At 52.0% G+C, this 21,287-nt stretch overlaps 1 protein-coding gene across 3 annotated transcripts in view; it reads left to right on the top strand.

Moving 5' to 3' along the window:
• The window catches only part of CAPN9 (calpain 9), a 42,752-nt gene extending 29,685 nt beyond the window's left edge, over positions 1 to 13,067 (top strand). For all 3 annotated transcript variants that reach the window (XM_045537293.1, XM_045537292.1, XM_045537291.1), the window contains 9 exons: positions 671 to 707; positions 1,907 to 1,987; positions 4,293 to 4,350; positions 5,687 to 5,751; positions 6,197 to 6,265; positions 6,585 to 6,663; positions 7,857 to 7,973; positions 10,469 to 10,527; positions 13,041 to 13,067. In XM_045537293.1, coding sequence (XP_045393249.1) covers positions 671 to 707; positions 1,907 to 1,987; positions 4,293 to 4,350; positions 5,687 to 5,751; positions 6,197 to 6,265; positions 6,585 to 6,663; positions 7,857 to 7,973; positions 10,469 to 10,527; positions 13,041 to 13,067 — 592 coding nt within the window. The remainder of the gene's footprint in view (positions 1 to 670; positions 708 to 1,906; positions 1,988 to 4,292; positions 4,351 to 5,686; positions 5,752 to 6,196; positions 6,266 to 6,584; positions 6,664 to 7,856; positions 7,974 to 10,468; positions 10,528 to 13,040) is intronic.
• Positions 13,068 to 21,287: the final 8,220 nt, after the last annotated feature.

The raw sequence follows: 21,287 nt of genomic DNA, 5'->3' as shown, positions 1-21,287 counted from the left end.
ACCGCGGGTGCCGCTAACTCTGTGAGCAGCAAAATGAACAGGTTCCCATCATTTTCCCTCCCCTCCCCCAACCTCAGTGCACAAACGTACCCCTCCCCCCTCCAGTGGAGTAAGGGATTTACCTCCCGGGGCAGGGCCAACAGCGTCAAAGGGTGGTCTTCTGGGTTCTGCCTCAACTTGCTCTGTAGTCTTTTAAAATCCACCCCTCCCAGTGAGTACCACTCGGCAGGCTGAGCGCACGGTACCCAGTGGATGCGTCCCCCCTGCCCAGACGCAGAGCCCCTGCGGGGCAGGTGTGTGACAACACTGCCCTGTCTCGGGGACTTTGGAGGCTCTGCTATTCCACACAGCACCTCGGCACAGCCCTTGGTAAAGGGCACCGAGGAGATAGGGCGCGACTGCTGCTTTAACTTCTAGTTTTTTACATCCAGGATTTGCACCATCTCTTTGGTGACGTCTGCCCTCGCCTCCCTCTTACGTGCATGCGGGCAAGGTCCCAGTGGTTGGGGGGGTGCCGTGCACGGGGTCTGCAAACCCGCGACATGTCAGCAGCCCTGCACAAGGAGGGCTTCCCTGGGACAGACCCTTCCAGAGCTCTGGCTCTTCAGTGCCGCAGGTCCCACTAAGAAGCGAATCCACAACTGAGGCGGCGTGTTTTCCGCCCCTACAGGGATTTGGATGGACACGTAGACATCGACCTTCCCGAGGTGAGTCTCCTGACCTTGCCGCGGAGGACGGGTTTCTGCCGGTGGCGCGGACACCTTCCTTCTAACCGTACCGCCGTTTAAAACCGTGAAGGTCAGGAAATGGTTAGTGCGACCAGGTGAGCGCCTGGAATTCTAACCTCCGGGAGCCCAGGATGCTAGTCCGTGTCCCTCCAGTCCCAGCAGGAGCTGGCGTGGGAACGAGGCCGGTACTTGGTGGAAAGCTCTGGTTGGTTCGTCTTTCTCTGTGCTACCACCTCCACCTGAGAGCCAGCCGCTGCTTCTGAAGGGGGTGGAAGATCTTCTAAATGTATTTTATTTAAGAAAAATAATCAATAAAAAGAAAATGAGAGAGGCAGGTAGATTCTTTTACCGTGGACTCAGGGGAACACGTTATGTCTCCCACATACTGTGGCAGGGGGGCAGAGATGGGGTTGGTTTTGTCCTTGTCCAAAGGCTGTAAGACCCCCTAAGACATGCCGAGAGGTGCCCAGAGCCATCTGACATGTCCAGGGTCAGCAGAGACCTCTTTTTAGGAAGAAACTTGCTGTTCTGCGTTGGGATGTAATTTATTTAGCGGTGCCAAAAAAGCCACAAAAATTCCCCCCAAATCACCCCAAACATTTACTGAGCTCTTTCCAGGCCCAGGGCCAGGTGCTGTAAACAGACTCCTGCCCTCAGAGATTTCACCACCTATCAAAACAGATGATTAAGCAAGTACTTCCAGCCCAAGGTGGTGAGAGGTAATACGGAGTGTGTGACAACCTCGTGGCGAGGGCCCAGCTTAGGCAGGGGTCAGGCTTCCTTTAGCCTTCTCGTTTGCAAGGCAGGAGGGACCGTGAGTCCAGCTGATAAAGTCTCACTTTCTTTTTTTTTTTTGAGACAGAGTCTTGCTCTGTCACCCCGGCTAGAGTGCGGTGATGTTATTACAGCTCACAGCAACATCACACTCCTGGGCTCAAGCGATCCTCCCGCCTCGGCCTCCCAAGTGCTAGGATTGCAGGCGTGAGCCACCGCGCCCGGCCTAGGTCTCACTTTCTAAAGAGCCTTCACGAGGAGACCGCCATAGGCAGCGGCTCCTGCGGGCCACATCCAGAGGGTGACGTGGGTCTGGGCACACGAGGCCGCAGGGTCTTTTCTGCTATTTTTGTCAGGTTTCGTTTTGTGGGTCTTTTTGTGCAAGTTCCCTTGTTATTTTTCAGCCTCCAAAGCCAACTCCACCTGGCCAAGAGACAGAGGAGGAGCAGCAGTTTCGGGCCTTGTTTGAACGCGTCGCTGGCGAGGTAGGGTATGCCGCCTCCGTGTCCCCACTGGGCCTGGCCTCTCAGCAGTCGTGGGATTGGTCAGCGGTGGCTCTCTGAGGCCTGTTGGAACTAAAATACCAGCCCTGATGTTAATGGAAGGAAAAAAAAAAAAACTCTGTAAAATAACTTAAAGGGGTTTATTCTGAGCCCAAGGTGAGTGACCATCAGCCCAGGGAGCCTTGAGTAAGTGGTCCCCAAGCACTCGGCTACAGTTTGGTTTTGTACATTGTAGGGGCAGGAATTGCAGGTAAGATCATAAATCAATACCTGGAAGGTTTACATTGGTTTTGCCCCAAAAGGCAGGACATCTCAAAGGAGGGGCAGGGGGCTTACGGGTTATAGGTGGGTTCAGAGACTTTTTTATTTGCAAGTGGTTAAAGAAATGAAGCTTTGTCTACAAGTTAAAGCAGAAAGAAGTGCTTTAAGTAAGGAAGTCTGCTAGTCATAGACAAGCCACAATATACTGACTCAAAGTGATCTGTTAAGCAGATTGATGGCCTACATGTGTGACTTAAATTTCTGCCTTGCATGGCCTTAAGTCCTCTTTATAATTTGGTACCTTAGTGCCACTCAGAGTCTGTCTGTCAGTCTCATGGTCTCTGTTTTAACATCAGCGCTGGTCAGTGTAGTAGCTAAACTACCGAGGGAGGGGGTATTGGGAAGCAGGTCTGACCTCCCTTCGCTTCATGGCTGGGAACTCAGCTTGAAGGTTTTTTTAGGTCCCCTTTGGCCAAGAGGGGGCCCATTCAGTCAGCAAGGGGGTATGGGGTTAGGATTTTATTTTTAGTCTACACTGCTCATTGGAGGCCCAAAGACCACTTGTCCCAGCATCTCTTCCGTGACACCAGTCTGCCTCTGCTGATGGGGCACGAGAGCCCAGAGGGGCTCAGGTCCGGCCCAGACGCTTTCTCTGGGAGGCTAGAGAGAGCCTTGAAGAGGTGGCTTCTTTGGACTCCGCCCCCAAATCACTGCCGTTAGGATCTTCTCTCTGCTCTGGTCAAAGGTGGTGGTGCCCAGGGAGGCCACCCTTAAACTGCAGCTTCCTGTCCTTGGCCCCCACCCCCTTCCCGGCCCTCTCCACTGCTCAGCTTCTTTGTTGGGTGCCCTGGTGCTCCTGGGGGGCCCTGGGGGGAGCCCTCATATAGCTCCAGGGTCTTCTTTCCCCTGGTGGGGGGTGGGGCAGCTTCCTTCTAGAAACTGTCCCTTAGGTCTGCAGTCCCCAACTCCCAGGCCACGGACAGGGCCACAGGACTTCGCTGGAACCTTCAAGTCTGTGGAAAAATTGTCATCCGTGAAACTTAGGGACAGGGCGGGGGCATGGGGGTGGAGGAGGGTCCCTTACAGCAGGAGGTGAGCGGCAGGTGAGCAAGCGAAGCTTTGTCTGTATTTACAGTCGCCCCCCATCACTCGCATCACCCCCTGAGCTCGCCTCCCCACTCCCAACCCTGTCCGTGGAAAAACTGTCTTCCATGAAACCAGTCCCTGGTGCCAAAAAGGATGGGGATTGCTGCCTTAGGTGCTCCCTTGGAGCCGTAAATAAAACAAGCCTGATAAACTAATTGATGCTTAGGGTGATACCTGAACCCCGGGGGGTGAATGTCTGATGGTGGCGTTCCAGGCACTGCAGTAAACAGGCAGGGCAGGGAGATGTGGGGACCACGGGGTGGGATGAAGAAAAGTGGGGGCTCACACGGCCTGGGCAAGGCCCGAGACTCTGCATTTCCAACAAGCTTCTGTGCTGTGGATGCTGAGATTTAGTGACTCTGAAATTCACCGCATTTTTAAACCTAAATAAACCTCTAGGTTTGAAAAATAATCCGTGAGCCATATTCCCAGGTCTGATTTGAGGGGTCCCTGGGCAAGCCCCAGATGTGGGAGTTTTTTAAAGTTCTCCAGTTGATTGTACTGAGAACCTCAGACTGGTTTTCCCAAAATTCCTGTAACATTAGAACCATCTGGAGAGCCGTATGCACAATTCCACTTGTGGTTCTTATCCTCGGGGAAGTTGGGCAAGTACCGCGTAGACCTGCCTGATTTTCCATGCACTTTCCTGGGTTGGGCCCTCCCCTGGGAGAGTTGGGCTCTTGCCTGGTGGGGCTGGCCTGTCCCCGAAACGTGGGACATACTGAGCCGTGTGGCTGCAGCGACACAGGGGATGGGCGCATCTGCCGGCAGCAGGACCCTGAGGGCCAGTCTGTCACTGGTACCAAGTCAAGCTCAGGACTGATAGAAACTCCAGAAAGGTGCCAAAGGCCGTAAAAAGCAATTGTCTCCACTTCTACAGGACATGGAGGTGACAGCAGAAGAACTTGAATATATTCTAAATGCCGTGCTGCAAAAGAGTAAGTGCCACACCCCCGGGGTCCCAGGGCCCCCATGGAGGGACGGGTGACCCCACTGCCTGGGTCCCCTCCAGCCTTCCCCGGCCATAGACCTGCTTCCCAGGGCCGACTTGTAGGAGACTTTAAAATAGCTTTCATAATTTGTTTCCTGATTACAAATGTGATGCAGGTTCATGGTAGAAAATTCTAAAAAATACAGAAATGCCTAATGACAAAGATAAAAATCACCAATAATCTCACCACCATAAATAACCACTGTCAACACGTGTATCTGTATGCATGTGTGTGTCATGTGTAGTCTGCGTGTATACACACACGTCGTCAATTTTAGAACATTGCATCACCCCAGAAAGAAACCCTGTACCCGTTAACCATCACTCCCCATGGCCCCCGGACCCAGGGAACCACCAGTCCACTTTCTGTTGCTGTAGCTTTGGTTTATCTACTCTGAACACTTCCTACACGGGGAATCACACAACACGTGGTCCTTTCTGACTGGCTTCTTCCACTGTGTGTGATGTTTTCGAGGTTCCTCCACGCTGTGGCATGTGTCAGTGTTTTGTTCCTTTCTCCAGGCAAATAATATTCCATTCTATGAATATTCCCCATTTTGTTTATTCATTCATCCATTGATGGGCATTTAGATTGTTGCCACTTTGGGACTATTTTGAGTAACGCTGCTGTGAACATTCGCGTGTAAGTTTTCTGGGTAGACACGTGTTTTCATTTCTCTTGGGTATGTGGTTAACAGGATTGTTGGATCACATGGTAACTCTATGTCTAATGTTTTAAGGAACTGCCCAGCTGGTTTCCATGGTGACTACTGTACATTTCCACCAGCAGCATAAGGGTGTTCAAAAATTTTCTCTGACGATTTTAAATGCTGCCTTTAAACTTAACTTTTATGAGCATTTCCCCAGCTCATTACCTATGCTTCAAAAACATGATTCCTAAGCTCTGTATAACCCTCCATTGTATGGACACAGCCCCAGGTACTGGCTACGACCTTCCACTGGTCATTTATATCCTTTCTAAATGTTTGCCAAAATCAATAGCCTAATGATCAAAAAATCTCCATGTGTAATTCTTTGCTTGGGATTCTTAACACTAGAGTAAATGGATGAAAGAACATTCCCATTTTAGGACCTTTTTCACATTTTGCCAGTTTTCCTTCCGAAAGGCCGTGTTAACTGCTACTCCCAGCAGCATCATGGGACAGCGGCCACGTCACAGCCGCCTCCACCCCGATCGAGTCACACTGCTGGGCTTCAGCAGACGGGGATGTAGTTCATCTTATCAGAGGTCCACTGAGTTCAGCTTTCATGTGTGATTTCAGAAAAGAACATCAGATTCAAGAAGCTAAGCCTGATCTCGTGTAAAAACATCATTTCCCTCATGGACGTATCCTTCCACGTACTGTCTCCGTGGCACTTTCTGAGCACGTGACATCCTTAACCAGGAGGACAGTCGTCTTCACAGAGGATGACCAAAAGCTGAGGGATCCCTGGTGCTGGAATTGGATCAGAGTCAAAGAGCGTAGGACTGTCCAGTGGGGGGAGGGTTTTTGAAGGGACTTGGGGATCTTGTTGCCACTCTGGGGTCCCACCCAAGGGAACCAAGGGTTCTGTTTGTGTGACCCTGCGGCACCACTGCTTCTCCCCCTCCCCTGCCACTTCCCCTCTTCGGAGATTCGTGGTTTAGTCCTTAGAGCCACCTCCCTGGGTCCCCAAGTCTGTGTCACCCAGGCCAGCCATCAGCCCTCCTCCTCTGGAGTCCCAGGGCCGAGGTCCCAGGAGGAGCCCCAGGTTGAAATGCTGCTCGGATCTCCCTTAACCCGGGCGCACAGACCAGCGGCAACGGGAAGCTGGAGTTCGGGGAATTCACAGTGTTCTGGGACAGGCTGAAGCAGTGGATCGTATGTGACGCGGTGCAGGGCGTGGCCTCTGGGGACCCCATGACCTTAGGGCAGAGGGGATTTTAAAAGGCTGAAAAGGCTAAAGGACAGAGGAGCTGTGTTCCGAGGGAAGGAGGGAAGACATGGTGACATAATGCCGACGCTTACGGAGGCGGTACTGCCAGGCTTGCTCCCAAGATGAACAGGGAGAAAAAAGAGAGACCAAATTCTTCTGGAGGGCCCCTGGGGGGTCGCTCCACCCGGGCTGGCTGTCACCAATCACTGCCACCAATGTTGCCTTCCCCGAGCTCTCCTTCTCAATGCCTCTGTTTCCCCACAGAACCTTTTCCTCCAGTTCGACGTGGACAGGTCCGGCACCATGTCCTCCTACGAGCTGCGGACTGCGCTGAGAGCCGCAGGTAAGGAAGAGCCTGGAACGCAGGTGGCTGACTGTGCCGACCATGCCCAGGTGCTGCCCATGGGCGGCCAAGCAGGTGGCAAGGAAGGTCTCCTGCCCACGGCCGCAGAGGTGGTCTCTGAGCTGAGCTGGTGTTTCGTAAGGTCACAACCCTGGGAGTGGCAGGGCCAGGATTCAGACCCAGGACTCTCTCTCTCACCCCAGGGCCCTGGTCTTAAAGCACTGCACACATCAGTGTGGGTTTTTAAATGTATCCACTAAGAATGAACTTGGCCTGCCCCGCCCCCCACCCCGGGGCCTCAGGCCACGTTTTCTGTCCCCGCAGGGCTATGCGTGACTCTTGGGTGGGAAGCCAGTGCTTCCGAATGTCGAATTTCTGCTCTCAGAGGGCTGTTATCACAGGTGATACAGGGCATGCCTGTGCCCGCAGTTTGGGGACTCCACATGCCCCTCTGCCGCCTGTCCCTGGCTTTGGCAGCTGCAGACTCTGCATCCGAACTGGGTGACGTAGCTGTAGTCTCTACCTGCTTCCTTCATGCAGGTGGCGTTTCTGGCCCTCGGTCAGTGACTGCGGTGGCAGTCTGAGTCCCTGTGGCTCAGTGTCCTGTGCACACAGCCGTGGCCGCCCTCCCCAGGCTGCCTCGGGCACTGTGGCATTCACTGTGGGTGGTGTCCCTTCTGAGAAACATTTCTAGGGCCCCCGGTACGTTTGGGTTAGAAATGCCCTGGAGAAATAGCCACTTACTGTGGGTGCCACAGCGGGACTCCTCCAAGGCCCCGCAGGGCCGCGTGCAGGCCGGGAGCCCAGATAGAGCGCGAGGGAGGCTGGTGTGGGGATGAGCGAGGACCTCAGACACCACCCAGCCTTGAGCTCCCTCAAACGAAGCTTCCTGAAAAGCCAGGCCCTGTGGGTGATGTTGGCCCCAAAACCAAGACCACAGACTCATTCAACTCAGAAGCCATTAAATCCCAGAAGTGTGCCGTGCGTTCCCCAGCACCCTGCCCCTCTGACATAGACACGCTCACACGGCATTGGAGCCCGGCAGAGGCCCCTGCGTGGGGACTTGAGCTTCGCAGCGTGGACAGTGGCTGCCTTTGCCGGTCCCCTCCTAGCTGACTGGAAGCCCCCCCGGAGGTGCAGGCTCACCTGGGGGCTCAGACGCGGTGGCCCTGGGTCTCCCGTCCCTCCCACAGGCTTCCGGCTGAGCAGCCGCCTCCTGCAGCTGGTCGTGCTCAGGTATGCGGACGAGGACCTCCAGCTGGGGTTTGACGACTTCCTCAACTGCCTGGTCCGGTTGGAGAACGCTAGCCGTAAGTGTCCTCAGCCCCGGGCGACAGTTCACCTCTGTGTGGGGTCTTCACTCGCCCCCCACGAGCACGTAAGAAGCAACCTGGCAAAAATTACGGCCAAGACAGATGGCAGAGAGCCACTGTCGATCCCGGGAGTGGCTGCGCCTGTGTGCTCAGCTGAGGGGCAGGGTGGGCGGGTCTTCTCCGCGGTGCCTTTCTCCTCGTGGCCACTCCTTTTGCATTCAGAGTGTCTCTGCAGGAGGATGGTGGGGGTCGGGGTGCCTCATATCAGGAACTGTTCGATTTCAGGGCAAATCCATCATAGCTTATAGAATCAGAAGATCCTCATCCTTCCCCAACCCACGCCCTCTGTAAGCCCTAGACAGTGGCCCGGTTATTGCAAACAAGATTTGTTACACCAAAAATAGAGAGAGAGAATGTGTAGGTCATCCTTGGTTTGCAGTCTATTATCATACACGCCCCTCCCCTTACGGGTGGTTGTCAAAGGGGGGCTGAGTGAAGTGTGTCCAGGGCCAATAGCTCAGCACCAGATGGCTATGAGGCTCCCATCTGTGCAGGTGCAAAGGAACCAGCGCCCCCAAGGGTGCCCCATCCTTGGTTTAATGCTCCAGTGTCGCCAACTTGAAAGTCTTAGTAATTTTTGAACAAGGGGCTGCATTTCCATTTTGCACGAATTATGTATCTAGTCCTGCTTGGCATTTTCTAAAATTTATCTGATAGGCCACTTCTAGGTACTCGGTAAAGGAAGGCAGGGTCTGTGATCCTCGGTTACACCGTGCAACTGCTCCCTCTACTCCTTTGGTGACAGAACACTGTGATTGCTTGCGTGAGGCAGGTCTCCACTGGACTGTAAGCTCCAGGAGAGCTGTCCCTTCTGGGCACTCAGTGAATATATGTGGACTAAGAAGTGAAGAGAGAGGTTTGGAGAGAGGTGAGCGGGCCCCAGAGGGCCTTGTGTGTCCAGCCAGGAGGCTGGGCTTTCTCTAGGTGGACGCCAGGAGCCGGTGAGAGGTGCATTCTAGAAAGACCCCTCCTGAAGGAAAGTCACTTATTAGACTGACAGGGTGGCCCAAGCTGACCCTGGAAATCATGAAATTTGATAGTTTCTCTTCTCTCAACTGCTCTTTCCCTTTCTAAATCCCCAGAGCGAATCCTTCCCGTTTGGGGTGGGAGGGGACGCCTCTCAGCTTGCTCTTGCAGTGGAGGAGCGTTAGGGAGAAGGCCCTGCAGGCTCAGCACCGTCTGCTCTGGGAGCCTTGCGACAGGTGCCCCTGGAGGAGTTTTACAACCACCGAGGCTGGAGCTTTACCCCATGATTACTGTAACTTTTTATCATGGAAATTTTCAATCATCCACTTAGATAGAAAGAATCATCCTAGGTCCCCACGCACCCCACAGGGGGCCTCTCAGACTCTGCTGCACGGTTCAGTCCCTGGGGTCACTTACAGAAATTTCGATGACCGAGCTACACCATAGACCAGCTAAATGGGAATCTCAGGGGGCGCAGCATCGGGGTTTATAAAAATTCCCAGGCGGTTTCGAGAGCTTTACACCAGCCTCAACAATTGTCTTGCTAATTTTATTCTTATGTTTCCCCAACACATACTTTTTCTACCTGGTATTTAACAAAAGGTCTCAGAAATTCTGTCCTTCCATCTGTAGGTCTCTCAAACGGGTACCCTTGTTTTTAATATCAGTGGCGTGCCATTTGCACACCTGACAAAATTCTCCCAAAATCCTCCACATCCTTAAATGGCTGGTCCTTGCTGACATTTCCCAGGTCACCTTTTACAGCTGCTGGGTTGACATGGGACCCAAACAAGGCTGGTCCCCACATTTGGCTGTTGGGCCTCTTCTATCCCCTATGTTTGGTGACAGCCCCTTTGGTTGTCTCATTAATGTGCCCGTGGCGGTTCTCTAGTGAGGCCAAGGTTGGCCGCTGGCCCTCGTCCTGCCGAGGCGAGGAGACTGTAGTCACAGTTGAAAGTGGCTTGCCCAGGTCACACTGACGCGGCACGTGGCTCTCTGTCCTACGCAGCTGGGCCCTCCTGCCCTCTGAGAGCACCTACTGCCCCTCCCGTGTGGGACTCTCAGGGACAGATTTGACGGTTTGTCACACAGAACGTCACACACAAGCACATTTTTTCTGGGGCCCATGGATTTCAAGGGATCTGCAGCCCCACAGGGTTAAGACAGGGGAGACGTTTCTGACCCTGGAGCCGCTCGCCAGCTGACTGGCATATTGCCGGTGACAGCACCGGCCACCACTCCTGCGGCCACTGGCAAGCTGCAGGCAACGAAGGGGCTTCCTCTAGTGGAGAGAAACCCCCTCTGCCGGCCAGGGTCCTCCCGCCGCTCCCGAACAGCCTCGTCCGCCGCCAGAGGGAGCAGCTCGCCCACAGGAGCTGCAGAAGGGCCCTTGGGTGGCCGGAAAACAAGGAAATCTGTTAAGAACTGTCTGCACAACGAGGCCTTCCTCCCGTCTCTCCCAGCAGGCGTGTTCCAGGCTCTCAGCACGAAGAACGAGGAGGTCATGCGTCTCGGCATAAACGAGGTATGGCCGAGCCAGGCCTGGCAGAGTCCAAGCTCCGTGACCGTTTCTGAATGCACGATTTCACGTGTGGGTTAACATTCCGCGGAGGGAACAGCTAGTGTGTTTTGAACTACTGTTCATTTAGCAATCAACTGAATCATTACAGTAACCCTGTGAGCTGGGTCCCAATACTATCCCCATTTTGCAGAGGAGGAAATGGAGGCAGAGAGATTGTTCACTTGAATGGAGCGAGGGAGCAAACTCTGCCTTGTCCCCCTCCTCCCATCACTGGGCAGCTCAGCCCACCTGCCTTCCAGCTTCTGCCTGTCCACCTCCCTTGCTCACATCGTCCCGTGGCTCCCAGGATGAGTGTGTGTGTGTGTGTGTGTGTGTGTGTGTGTATGTGTGTGTGTGTGTGTGTGTACATTCTTGCACACACATCCAAAGCCCTGAGAAATGCGGCACTTGACCCGCTACAGGGGCTGTCACAGCAACGATGACGGAGGTGGGAGAGCGAGGATGAGGGTTGCAGAGGCCGGGACACAGCGTTCCAGGGGATTTTGGTAACCCCCTCCCCGGAGGATCGGTGCTGGCCCCGCTGCTCAGCGGGTGGGCCGTGGCCAGCAGTCGCTTGTCAGAAATGCAGAGTGCCGGGCCCGGCCCCACCCCAGACCCGCTGAATCACAGTCTCCTTTTAACGGGACCCCAAGGGTTCCTCTGCACTTAAAGTTCGAGAACGCTGGCTCGGCATCCTCCTGCCCAAAGGCAGTGGGGAAACGGTAGAATCCTTTCCTTCAGTGGTGTCTATGATTTTTACTTCCTATTTTTTACTTTCTCTCCCTGTGTCTTTCTGTCCAGCTCTGCTTTCTCTTCAACCTGCCCGTGCTCACACCAGGCACCAACGCCTCCTCCCCAACCTCCGCCCGTTCCCACACTCGCAGCTCACACCAGCTCGTTCCCAAACTCAGTAGAAACCTTGGGTTTGGAGAACATTTAACTGACTATTCCAAGATAAAAAGGCCTAGACGGGGGTGGAACGTACCCCCTCTTTTGCACTCTGACTTGCTCCGTGCCTCAGTTTCACCATTTGCAGGAAGAGCTCTAGGCCTTAATCTTACACCAAAGTTTGGTTTATAATAATATCAAAGAATTTGGCGATTTATTACGTTGACTTTTCTCTAGTCTTCTCATGTGCGCATCTCAGATGCCTGCACGTGTCATAATTTCACGGAGAGCAGAAAGGGGGCGTTGCTAGTGGCTCTTTCCCCTGCAGCCTATAGGGCGCAGTCAATAAATACCACTCCTTTGATTGACGACTGTATGAAACACCCAAAAAAAGATGTGCATACTCAAACCATTCTATTACGGAAACCAGAAGGGACCCCTAGGCCCACCTTTGTTTCTCATGTACTTTGAGGTTTTGCCACTGGTAAGCATGAAGGAAGGGTGCTGGCTGCCCCTGGTGCTCGGTGGAAGGGGGAGAGGACAGGTTTGCAGCCTCCTCACCAGCCCAGCCCAGGTGCCAGCGGCATGGAGGAGCCTTCCCTGCTCCAGGTTCAAGGTGTCATCGCTTCCGACCCTGTACCCACAGGTGTAGGGGCTGGAACGAGTCCTGCCCCGCCCGCGCTATCCCTCTCGGGACAGCAGGGAGAACCCGTGTGTTCCCTCCCTCTACAGCCACCATCCCCACCTCCGGCTGCGAGTTAGCATCACCTGGGGGATCTAAAAATCCTGATGCCCCAGCCACACCCCACGCAGATTAAATTCTGAATCTCCGGGGGTGCAACCCAAGCACTGATATTTGCTAGATTCCCTTGGTGAGTGCAGTGTGCAGCCGAGTTGGGGCAGCCCTGTTTTAAGGCCTCCCCCACCCCCCACCTAGGAGGCGACGGGAGCGTTCCCTGGCTGAGGAGGCCCCACCGGCAGTCCCTCTGCTGAAAGAGCCTGAGTGTCCCCCACTTCTCTGGCCCCTGCCCCGCACATGCTGCGCCCGGGAAGGTGGGAGAGAGGGGAGGAAAAAATCCCATGTCATCGTGTGCCCCCCCCCAAGTCCCCTTGCTGTGACGAGCAAGCTGGCAGGAAGGAGGAGGCAGGTCGCACTCGGGAGAGGAAACGAGGAATTCCGCGCCGCTTCCCCACCAGCTCGCCTGTCACGAGCCCCAGCCGTGATGGAGGGTCACCTCTCTCCCAAGGGTGAGGGGACCCCTCGCCACAGAGGAGAAGGCGCTCTCTGCCGCCCTGCTCCATGCCACTGTGCTCTCGACAGGCAGAAAGCACACTTTGCCGTCCCTCCTTCCACCGTCTGCGCTGGACACGAGCTCACTCAGGGCTCAGGACCCGCAGAGAACTCAGAGTGCCAAGAATTCACTTACTGTCTTAAGAACTGTTTCCTGTCGCGGTGGGAGTTCCGATTTGCAGACAAAACGATGAAATAAATGGCAGCTTTCCTGTGATGCAGACAAACTGAGGCCACCCCTGAGGCTGGGGGGGACGTGCAGGGACGAGCCCTCATCTCTCTCTCTCTCTGTTCCCAGTTCATCAACCTGACCATGAACATCTGAGGCTGCCCCGGCGGGACACGGCTGCGCAGCTCCTCGCACTCGAGAGCTTCTCCCGGGCGGAGCCGCCCTGCCCGGGGCTCCCTCCTCTCCCCGCCTTGATCTGGGAAGAATGAAGTGGACTCAGCCGTATTCTCTGATTTGTGCTGCTTTTTGTGAAGTTGCTGCCGTGGGGTGGCGGGTGGCACCCTGTGCCTCACGTCCAGGTTCGGACCTCGCTCGCCCCTCCTCCCCCTGCTCTCCCTACATCCTCCCGCCAGTCGTCACTCAGGGTTCCAGTGCACAGAATCCCGGCTTCAGTAGCTGCCCCCACACCTCCTTACCATTAATAAAACAATGTTTTTATAAAATGCATACGTGGAATGAGATGGGGGAAAGGCGTGAAGTCATAATTAAGCATTTTCGGCATCATAAGTATGTTTCCTTAGTGGGGAAGACAGCAGGTCATTCCAGACGCTCTCTGATAAGAGCGGATCTCTGAAAAGCTCTGCCTCCTCCTAGGAGAGCCGGTGACTAAGGCAGTCTCTGTCCAGTCCAGACATTCTTTGTGTCTAAAGCCTTTGGGTCAGAAATCCAAATGCCATGTTACTTCTCTGCTCAGACTCAATCGTACTCATGCCCACAGTGAACGGAGTGGAGGATTCTCACTGTAGCTCACCAACACTGAGCAGGAAAATCCCACCGAGCTGGAAGAATGGGAAGTTACACAACAAGATATTGGCTCAGTAAATGCCAAGTCCCACATTCCTGCTGGGGTACGTGTGGCAGGTGTGTGTGGGGGGGCGAGGCATGCTGAGAGGGGAGAGAATGGTTGGGATGAAGACCAAGTTAGAAGTGGGGCTTCATCAGCACCCTGTCCTTGACTTGTGGCCAAAGATGCCAGGACACCATGATCTCCTCCCTCACTCCCCAGCCCTTCCCGGGGCTCGCCCGGCAGAGGATGCAGGACAGGAGCTCTCTGTCCAGAGCGGGCTGAGGACAGGGCTCTGTGGTGGGGCCCCCACACGGCCACACATGGTGCCTGTCACACTGGGGCTGTGCCTACTTTTACTGGTTCATGCCATGAACACGAACCTTGCTCACAAGCAAAGGAGGGGGCCTCATTGTGTGAGCTCAACTGACCAAGAAAAAAGAGGAGACACAAATGAACAAAATCAGGAATCTAAGAGGGAGCATCACTGCTGACCTATAGAAATTAAAAGAATGATAAGTGAACATTAGAAACAACTGTATGCCAACAGATTAGACAACTTAGATGAAATGAAAAATGTCTAGAAAGAAATAAATTACCAAAACTGACTTACGAGGAAACCAGAAATCCTGAATAACTCCATACAGATTTACTTTTATACCAAGTAAAGAAATTGATATAATAGTTTAAAAATCTTCCCCTGAAGAAAAGCCCAGGCCCAGATAACTTTACTGGTTACTTCTATGTAATATTTAAAAAAGAGATAATAACAATCTTACACAACACTTTAGAATACAGAAGAACAGGGAAGACTTCCCAATTCATTCTATGAGTATAGTATTGCTTTAACAAAGCCAAAGGCATCACAAGAAAACCACAGACCAACCCCATATTGCAATACTTCTTAACAAAATATTAGCAAACCAAATCCAGCAGCATATAAAAAAATATTAAACACCATGACCAAATAGGATTTATCCCATGAGTGCAAGGTTGGTTTAACATCCAAAAATCAGTGATTACAAGATACTAGTAGAATAAAGGACAAAAACCCCATGATCATCTCAGTAGACACAGAAAAAGTCTCCAACAAAATCCAACACCATTCATGATTAAAGCCCTTTAAAAATCTAAGAATAAAAGGGAGCTTTCCTAACTTTATAAAGGGTATCTATGAAAAACCTATAGCTGACAGCATTCTTGATGGTAAAAGACTGATTTCTTCCCCCAAAGGTCTTATAAGGCCTTATTCTCATAAGGCAAAGGTACTGGTGCTCACCACTTCTATTCAACCCTGTACTGGAGATTCCACCCAGTGTACTGGGGCAAGAAAAGGGAGGGAAATGCATGCAGATTTAAAAGAAGGAAAGGAAGAAGTAACCTAAGTCTTTATTCACAAGTGACATGACTCTGTGTGCAGAAAATCCTGAAGATACTGTACAGAAACTACATAAAGAACAAAGTTGGTAGCTAAAAAACCAAGTACACTGCTTGGTTTCAGAACTTACTGTAAAGCAATAGTAATCAAATGAGTTTTATTAATAGCTTAGGGACAGAAAGATCAATTGAATAGAATAAAAATCCAGAAATAATCTCTTACATTTACGGTTGATTTTTTACAAAGGTGCCAAGTCAATTCAGTGGAGGAAAGGATAGTTTTTTTAACAAATAGTGCAGGAACAAGTGGATATCCATAGATCATATGCAAAAAAAAGTGAGGGGACTTGGACTCTTATTTCACATTAAACACTCCCCAAAAAATCAACTCAAAATATACCTAAATGTAAGATCTAAAATTATCAACTTTATAGAACAAAACTTAGAAGTAAGTCTTTGTGACCCTGGATTAAGCAAAGATTTCTTAGATTTGACCCCAAAAACACAATTCATGAAAGAAAATGGTGGTGAACAAGACTTCATTAAAATTTAAATATTTTCTTTTGCTTTTCAGAAGGCACTATTATAAAAATAGGAAGAAAAGAAGAAAACTCACAGACTAGAAAAAATGTTTACGAATCATGTGTCTGATACATACTTTGTATCCAGAACACATAAGAACTTCTACAACCATATCTAGACTTAAATAGATATGTCTCCAAAAAAGATATACAAATGGCTAATAAGCACATGGAAACATGCTTAGCATCGTTAGTCGTTAGAGAAATGCACACACACATACACACACTAAAACCACCACGAGATACCACACAGACCCCCCCAGGATGGCTGTGACAAAAAGGCTGCCAGTACCAAGTGCTGGGAGGATGTGCAGAAACTAGAACTTTCTACCATTGCTCATGAGAATGTAAAATGGTTCAGCCACTTTGGAAAACAGTTCAGCGGTTTCTTTAAAAGACACACTTACCCTATACATTTGCAATTCTGCTTCTAGGTATTTACCCACGAATAATGGAAACATATCTATACACAAAAACTTGTGTGTGAATATTTACAGTAGCATGATTTACAAAGCCCAAAACAGAATGCAAGTGACTGGTGAATGGATAAACAGAATCCCTTACAATGGGATTATTTAGCAAAGAAAAGGAACAAACTACTAATGTATGCTTACTCCATTTACATAAAACTTGCAGAAAATACGCATCCACAGAGACAAAAAGCAGATCACTGGCTGTTGACACCACCCGCTGCAGCCCTGTGGTCAGGGGGAAGGAGCAGGCCCCAGCGGAGGGGAAATCCTTCCCTACAGGTCCTCAGACCGACCCCTGGGCCCTGCCTGCACAAAGCCTCGGGCTGCTGTCCCTTCATCTGAAACGCAGAGCCCACCCGGCTGCTCTGTGCCCCGTCCTGTGCAGCCCTGCGCGGGGGGCACTGACAACGGGCCAGGCCTCCAGAAAGACCCAAGCATGTGACCCGCTGGGCAGAGGTGCCAAGGTCGCTGGTGCCAGCCCAGTTCAGTACACTGGATCATTAGCAGGAACAAAGCGCCATTCTACCCAGCGCCAAGACCGCCTGCGGAGAGCCGTGTGAGCCGCAGCTGTGAGTCAGCAGTGGGCTGCGCTTGCTGCGATGCCGCCGGGCCACTTTCCCAGCCCCCCGGGGCCTTTCTGCAGAGGGACAGTCTCCTTGGTGCCTGAGTGGCGCCTCTGCTGGAACGCGGCACTGGGCTCCAAGGGAAGTCTACCGATTCATTCCCCGTGGGACCCCAGCCAGACGAACACTCACTCCCCTCCCAGGGAAAGGGAGAAACCGTAGTCAGGAGGCTGAAGCATCCGGAGCAAATGCAAGCCCACGTCGTGGAAATGGCATTGGATTTGGAGTCCGAGTCCTGTGTTCGAGCCCGGAATTCACCTCTGGCAGCTGCGTGAACCTAACTCACCTCTCCGGGCTGCCTCGCCCTGTGCAGCTGCATGATTCCTTCCTTCACTCTGGGAACTCGAGGGCCAGGCCCAGGGGGGCTCGGTCCTGTGCTAGCTGGATGCACGGAGGGTCCGGGAGGAGGTGGCAGAGGTGGGGCCGGGAGGCTGACAGCGCTCAGGGTTCTTCGAAGAATGCGGCCATCCGGAGGGTTCTCTCGAGGCCACGTCCAGACCCGGCTTCTAGGAAAGACTGTCCCCTTCCTCCCTATCAGCATCTCCTCGCGCACAGCTCCCCCGCCGTGCACACTTGCCAGAGCCCTGCTTACCCGTGTGGCTTGAGCCTTCTCTCTTGTCCCTGCAAGTCTACCGTCTAGATTCTAGAAAGACAGTCACCCACCTGCGTGAACTCCTCACGGTCATGTCTCTGGTGGGATGGCGCCAGCCGCTGACAACAGCCCACTCCAGGGGATGGCATCAGCGACATGCCGTGTGGGGTCCCTGCAGCCCGGTGCCACGGACACACCTTTCCTGGGAGACCGGCTCCTTTTGCTCTGGGCGTGACCCTGCCTTCCTGCCCGCTCTTGCGAGTCTCGCTGTCATGCATGCCCTTCTCCCTCGGTTCCGACCTAAATATGGAGGTAGTTGTCACCTCCCGACACTCGTCCTTCACCTATGCTGTCCTCATGGCTTCCATTGCCATTTCCATGCCACTTCCTCCCCAGCCTGTCTCCACCCTGGCCTCCCCTGGGCCCCGTGACATGGCAGAGGAGGACTGTGTCCCTTCGCGCCCAGCTCTGCGAAGTCTTCTCTGGGGGCCTCCACTTCTGCATCCCACAGAGATCAGATATTCCCTCTGCCACACAAGATGGCTGCCGTGTCACTCTGCCGCTTGCAGTATGTTCGTGCCTTCTTGTTGCTCCCAGGAAAATGCCAAGGACTCTAGCACGGCCCTGCTTACATCTAAGCACGGTTCTTGCCCTCCGGGATGCAGCCCAGAGCTAGGACTGACCGGCTCCCCATTTGGAGCCAAGGCCCTCGGCCTTGCTAGGTCACAGCACTGCCACTGAGCTCTGCACTGCCCACTGCAGGTGTCCCCCGGGGACCAGGGGCAACTCGACAGTGGGGACGGGGCCTAGTCATCCTCACCTCTGTGTGTCCTAAGTGCCCAGCAGAGCTCTGGGCCACGGGAGATGCCCTGTTAACGTTTGTGGCACAAAAGCGCAGATGAAGGGAAACCCTGGATCCGGAATACTAACAACACATTCCTGTGCCCCTTTGATCCCCCAAGTGGGCAGAACGGGCTTGCCTTTGTGGCTCTGTGGGGGCCACTTACCCGACATCCGTTAGCTGGCATGGAACCCTGGCGCCGTTGCTGCTCCCAGAGCTTCCCAAGTGTTTGGTGCCAGAGATGGCATCCTGCCTTCCTGTTAGAAATTTCAAGCACACGGGGTGGCCTTCACAGAAGCAATGAGCATTATGGTTAAAAAAAAAAATTCTGATAGAAAACAGGTGCAAGGCCCTTGTGCTAAACAATAGTAGTGCGATTCACAGAAAACGCCCGCTGTACTCAATGATTGCAACTTTTTAACAATCACCCAACCAAAGCTGCATTCAGCTGGTGTGAAGTCCCTGGAAACACCAGAAAATGCGTGGTTCAGAGTCCCACAGACACTCTATATTGATCTGTGATTTCATTAGCTGGAAAGGTAAAACAAGTCAGTTTTTTACAAAGCTGATAATTTGGTTTTGGTGGGGGCGGGGAAGCTGGGAGTTGGTCACTGTATTTGCAAGAAATAGAACTTCCCTTGGCTGAAATTGGAGATGTCTATTTCTTTGGACGGAATGTCGTGGGAATTTGCACACTGATAACCCGTGCAGTCCTTGTCCAGTTCTATACACCAGTGTAATGAGCCCTGCTACTGCTGAAACACACCCCACTGTATCTTAAACTATTTTATGTTTTTGTTATATATTTATTATAAAGAGTTTAAGTCACAAAAATACAAAGAAAAAGGTTTAAAAATCATCTTAAGTGATAATCATTGTTTTTTTACTCTATTTTATTAGGGTAAAATATGCATAACAAAATTTACCACTTCAATCATTTTTAAGTGTCTAGTCCAGTGGCATTAAGTACATTCTCTGTGTTGTACAACCATCACCCCACCCCCCCATCCGTTTCCAGAACGTTTTCATCTTGCCCACGGAAACTACGTACCCATTAGGCAATAACTTCCCAGTTCCTCCCCACCCCTCCCCTGGCAACCTCTATTCTACTTTCCGCCTCTATCACTTTGCCTATTCTAAATACCTGCAATAAGTGGGATAATACACATTTTGTCCTTTTCTGTCTGGCTTATTTCTCTTACAATAATGTTTTCAAGGTTCATACGTGTTACAGCACATACCACAGTTTCCTTCCTTTCCCAGGCTGAGTGTGTGGGTAGCGCACATCTTGTTTGTCCGTTAGTCTGTTGGTGGATGCTAGGTTGTTTCCACCTCTTGGCTGTTGGAAATAATGTTGCCATGGACACTGGCGTACAAGTATCTGTTTAAGTCCTGCGTTCAATTCTCTGGGGTATACACCTAGCAGTGGAATTGCTGGGTCACTTTGGCTGTGCCATTTTATAATACGTGTCTACCAGCAGTGCACGCGGGTTGCAATTTCTTCACATCCTCACCAACACTTGTTATTTTCCTTTTTAAATTTTGTTTTATGGTATTCAGACAGAACTGACTCCAGTCTTTCTCCTCCACTGCAAATGCCATTTCTACAATCCCTACACCTATCTTGGTGATCCTGAACAAAGTCAGCCTTACTGTCACAAATAATGTCTTATTTAACACTGTCTCCCACACCTGCCCCTCCCCGCTGTGCCCGCTGGCCCCAGCACCTCCCGCGGCTGAGGGGCAGCACAGGGCCATCTGCACTGCAGACTCCCGCTCAGCCCCTGCTCCCAAGTCACAGGGCATTTATTTTCCAGACTAGAAATTTTCCTTAAACCAAGCCACAGCCCCACACCGCCCCATGTGCTTTTATTACCATAGTGATGAAAGAAATATATAAAGATTTATGGAGGTGCACATGTGAATTGGAGCGGTGCACAGAATCACCACGTATGAAATCGCTTAGGAGGAAGCTGCAAGACATTATGTTTCTATTAAATAATGGAAAACGAAATGTGCATTTGAAAAATAAGCCTTTCACCGAGGCCAGTGAGATCATTTTCTTGGAAAGAAATCAGCCAGAAGTGGGAGAAACCCCACCCTCCGTCACGCCTTTGCATCTGAGGATCTGGCCAGGGCTTCGCACGGACATCCGCGGAGTGTCCCTGCACTTGGGGCCACTTCTCATGCTCAGTGAGGACAAAGAGGAATGCAGAGAATCTCTTGCCTCTGTCTCTCTCTCTCCCCTCCTCGTGCCTTAAATATCCAGCCCCCGCCCATCGTCCTGCTGATAAACACGTGACCCAGACAGATAAAACCTGTCAGTGACTCGCTCCCTCACTCTGTGAATTCAGGGATTCTGATGTCGTCTTAGACAGAGTGGAAAACGCATGAGAGGGGGTCACCTGCTCACGTCTCCAGCACCTTCCAGCGCGAAAAGTGCCGGCGGCCCAGAGCTCAAGGAGGAGAGAGCGGAAGAGTCGCCAGAGGAAGGATGCCCGACGTGTGACCACCGAACGGGGAAACGGTGCTGCTAACAGCAGTGGGGAAACTGGGACAAGGAAGGAGCACGCTGCAGTTTTGAGATTTGCGGTAATTACAGAATGTCAGTGTGAAGACACCCTGACAGCAGATTGGAGCGGGGAAGTGGATCCTTGGTGAGATTTTGGAGCCGGTGGTATGAATTTAGAAGGTACCGATTCAGACAAGTCATTTAAAAGTCGAGCTCTCATGACAAAATGCATGTAAAAAGAGAATCCCAAAGGAGATAGAATTTGAATGGAGCCTGATATTAGGATATAGAAGGGAGGAGAAATTTTTAGAAATAGTAGACTAAAGGATTATGTCAGAGAGAAATAAGTGTCCTATGGCTGAAGCTTTGTTGGGGTGGACAAGAGAGAGATTTGAACCCCGGTCTGTTTGAATCCAAGCCCAAGCTTTTGCCACCACCACTTCTGCAACAAACACTCACCCCTCAACTCAACCTGCCTGTCTTAGGCTCCAAAGTCTTCTGGATGTACAGTAACCCTCTAGGTCTTCAGAAAG

This window comes from Lemur catta, chromosome 25 (assembly GCF_020740605.2).
Source record: "Lemur catta isolate mLemCat1 chromosome 25, mLemCat1.pri, whole genome shotgun sequence".
In the NCBI taxonomy this organism is placed as follows: domain Eukaryota; kingdom Metazoa; phylum Chordata; class Mammalia; order Primates; family Lemuridae; genus Lemur; species Lemur catta.
This window is presented reverse-complemented; position numbering and strand designations above follow the sequence as displayed.